This window comes from Bison bison, unplaced genomic scaffold, assembly GCF_000754665.1.
Source record: "Bison bison bison isolate TAMUID 2011002044 unplaced genomic scaffold, Bison_UMD1.0 scf7180017846210, whole genome shotgun sequence".
NCBI lineage: Eukaryota > Metazoa > Chordata > Mammalia > Artiodactyla > Bovidae > Bison > Bison bison.
The window spans coordinates 2,038-2,442 of record NW_011476783.1 but is presented as its reverse complement, the minus strand read 5'-3'; the positions used below and the strand labels follow the sequence as shown (position 1 = coordinate 2,442).

Sequence of the window (405 nt, the reverse complement as noted above, 5' to 3'; positions counted from 1 at the left end):
GTCACCGGCTACACCGACCCCTACACCGGGCAGCAGATCTCCCTCTTCCAGGCCATGAAGAAGGACCTCATCGTGCGCGAGCACGGCATCCGCCTGCTGGAGGCCCAGATCGCCACGGGCGGCATCATCGACCCCGTGCACAGCCACCGCGTGCCCGTGGACGTGGCCTACCAGCGCGGCTACTTCGACGAGGAGATGAACCGCGTGCTGGAGGACCCCAGCGACGACACCAAGGGCTTCTTCGACCCCAACACCCACGAGAACCTCACGTACGTGCAGCTGCTGCGGCGCTGCGTGCGCGACCCCGACACGGGGCTCTACATGCTGCAGCTGGCCGGCCGGGGCTCCGCCCTCCACCAGCTGGGCGAGGAGCTGCGCGCCGCCCTGCGCGACACCCGCGTGACG

General features: G+C 69.6%; 1 protein-coding gene across 1 annotated transcript in view; it reads left to right on the top strand.

The window, feature by feature from the left end:
• The window catches only part of EPPK1 (epiplakin 1), a gene marked incomplete at its 3' end in the record, with an annotated part of 6,499 nt that overhangs the window by 5,301 nt on the left and 793 nt on the right, over nt 1–405 (top strand). The window contains exon 2 of the mRNA XM_010838892.1: nt 37–399. Coding sequence (XP_010837194.1) covers nt 37–399 — 363 coding nt within the window. The remainder of the gene's footprint in view (nt 1–36; nt 400–405) is intronic.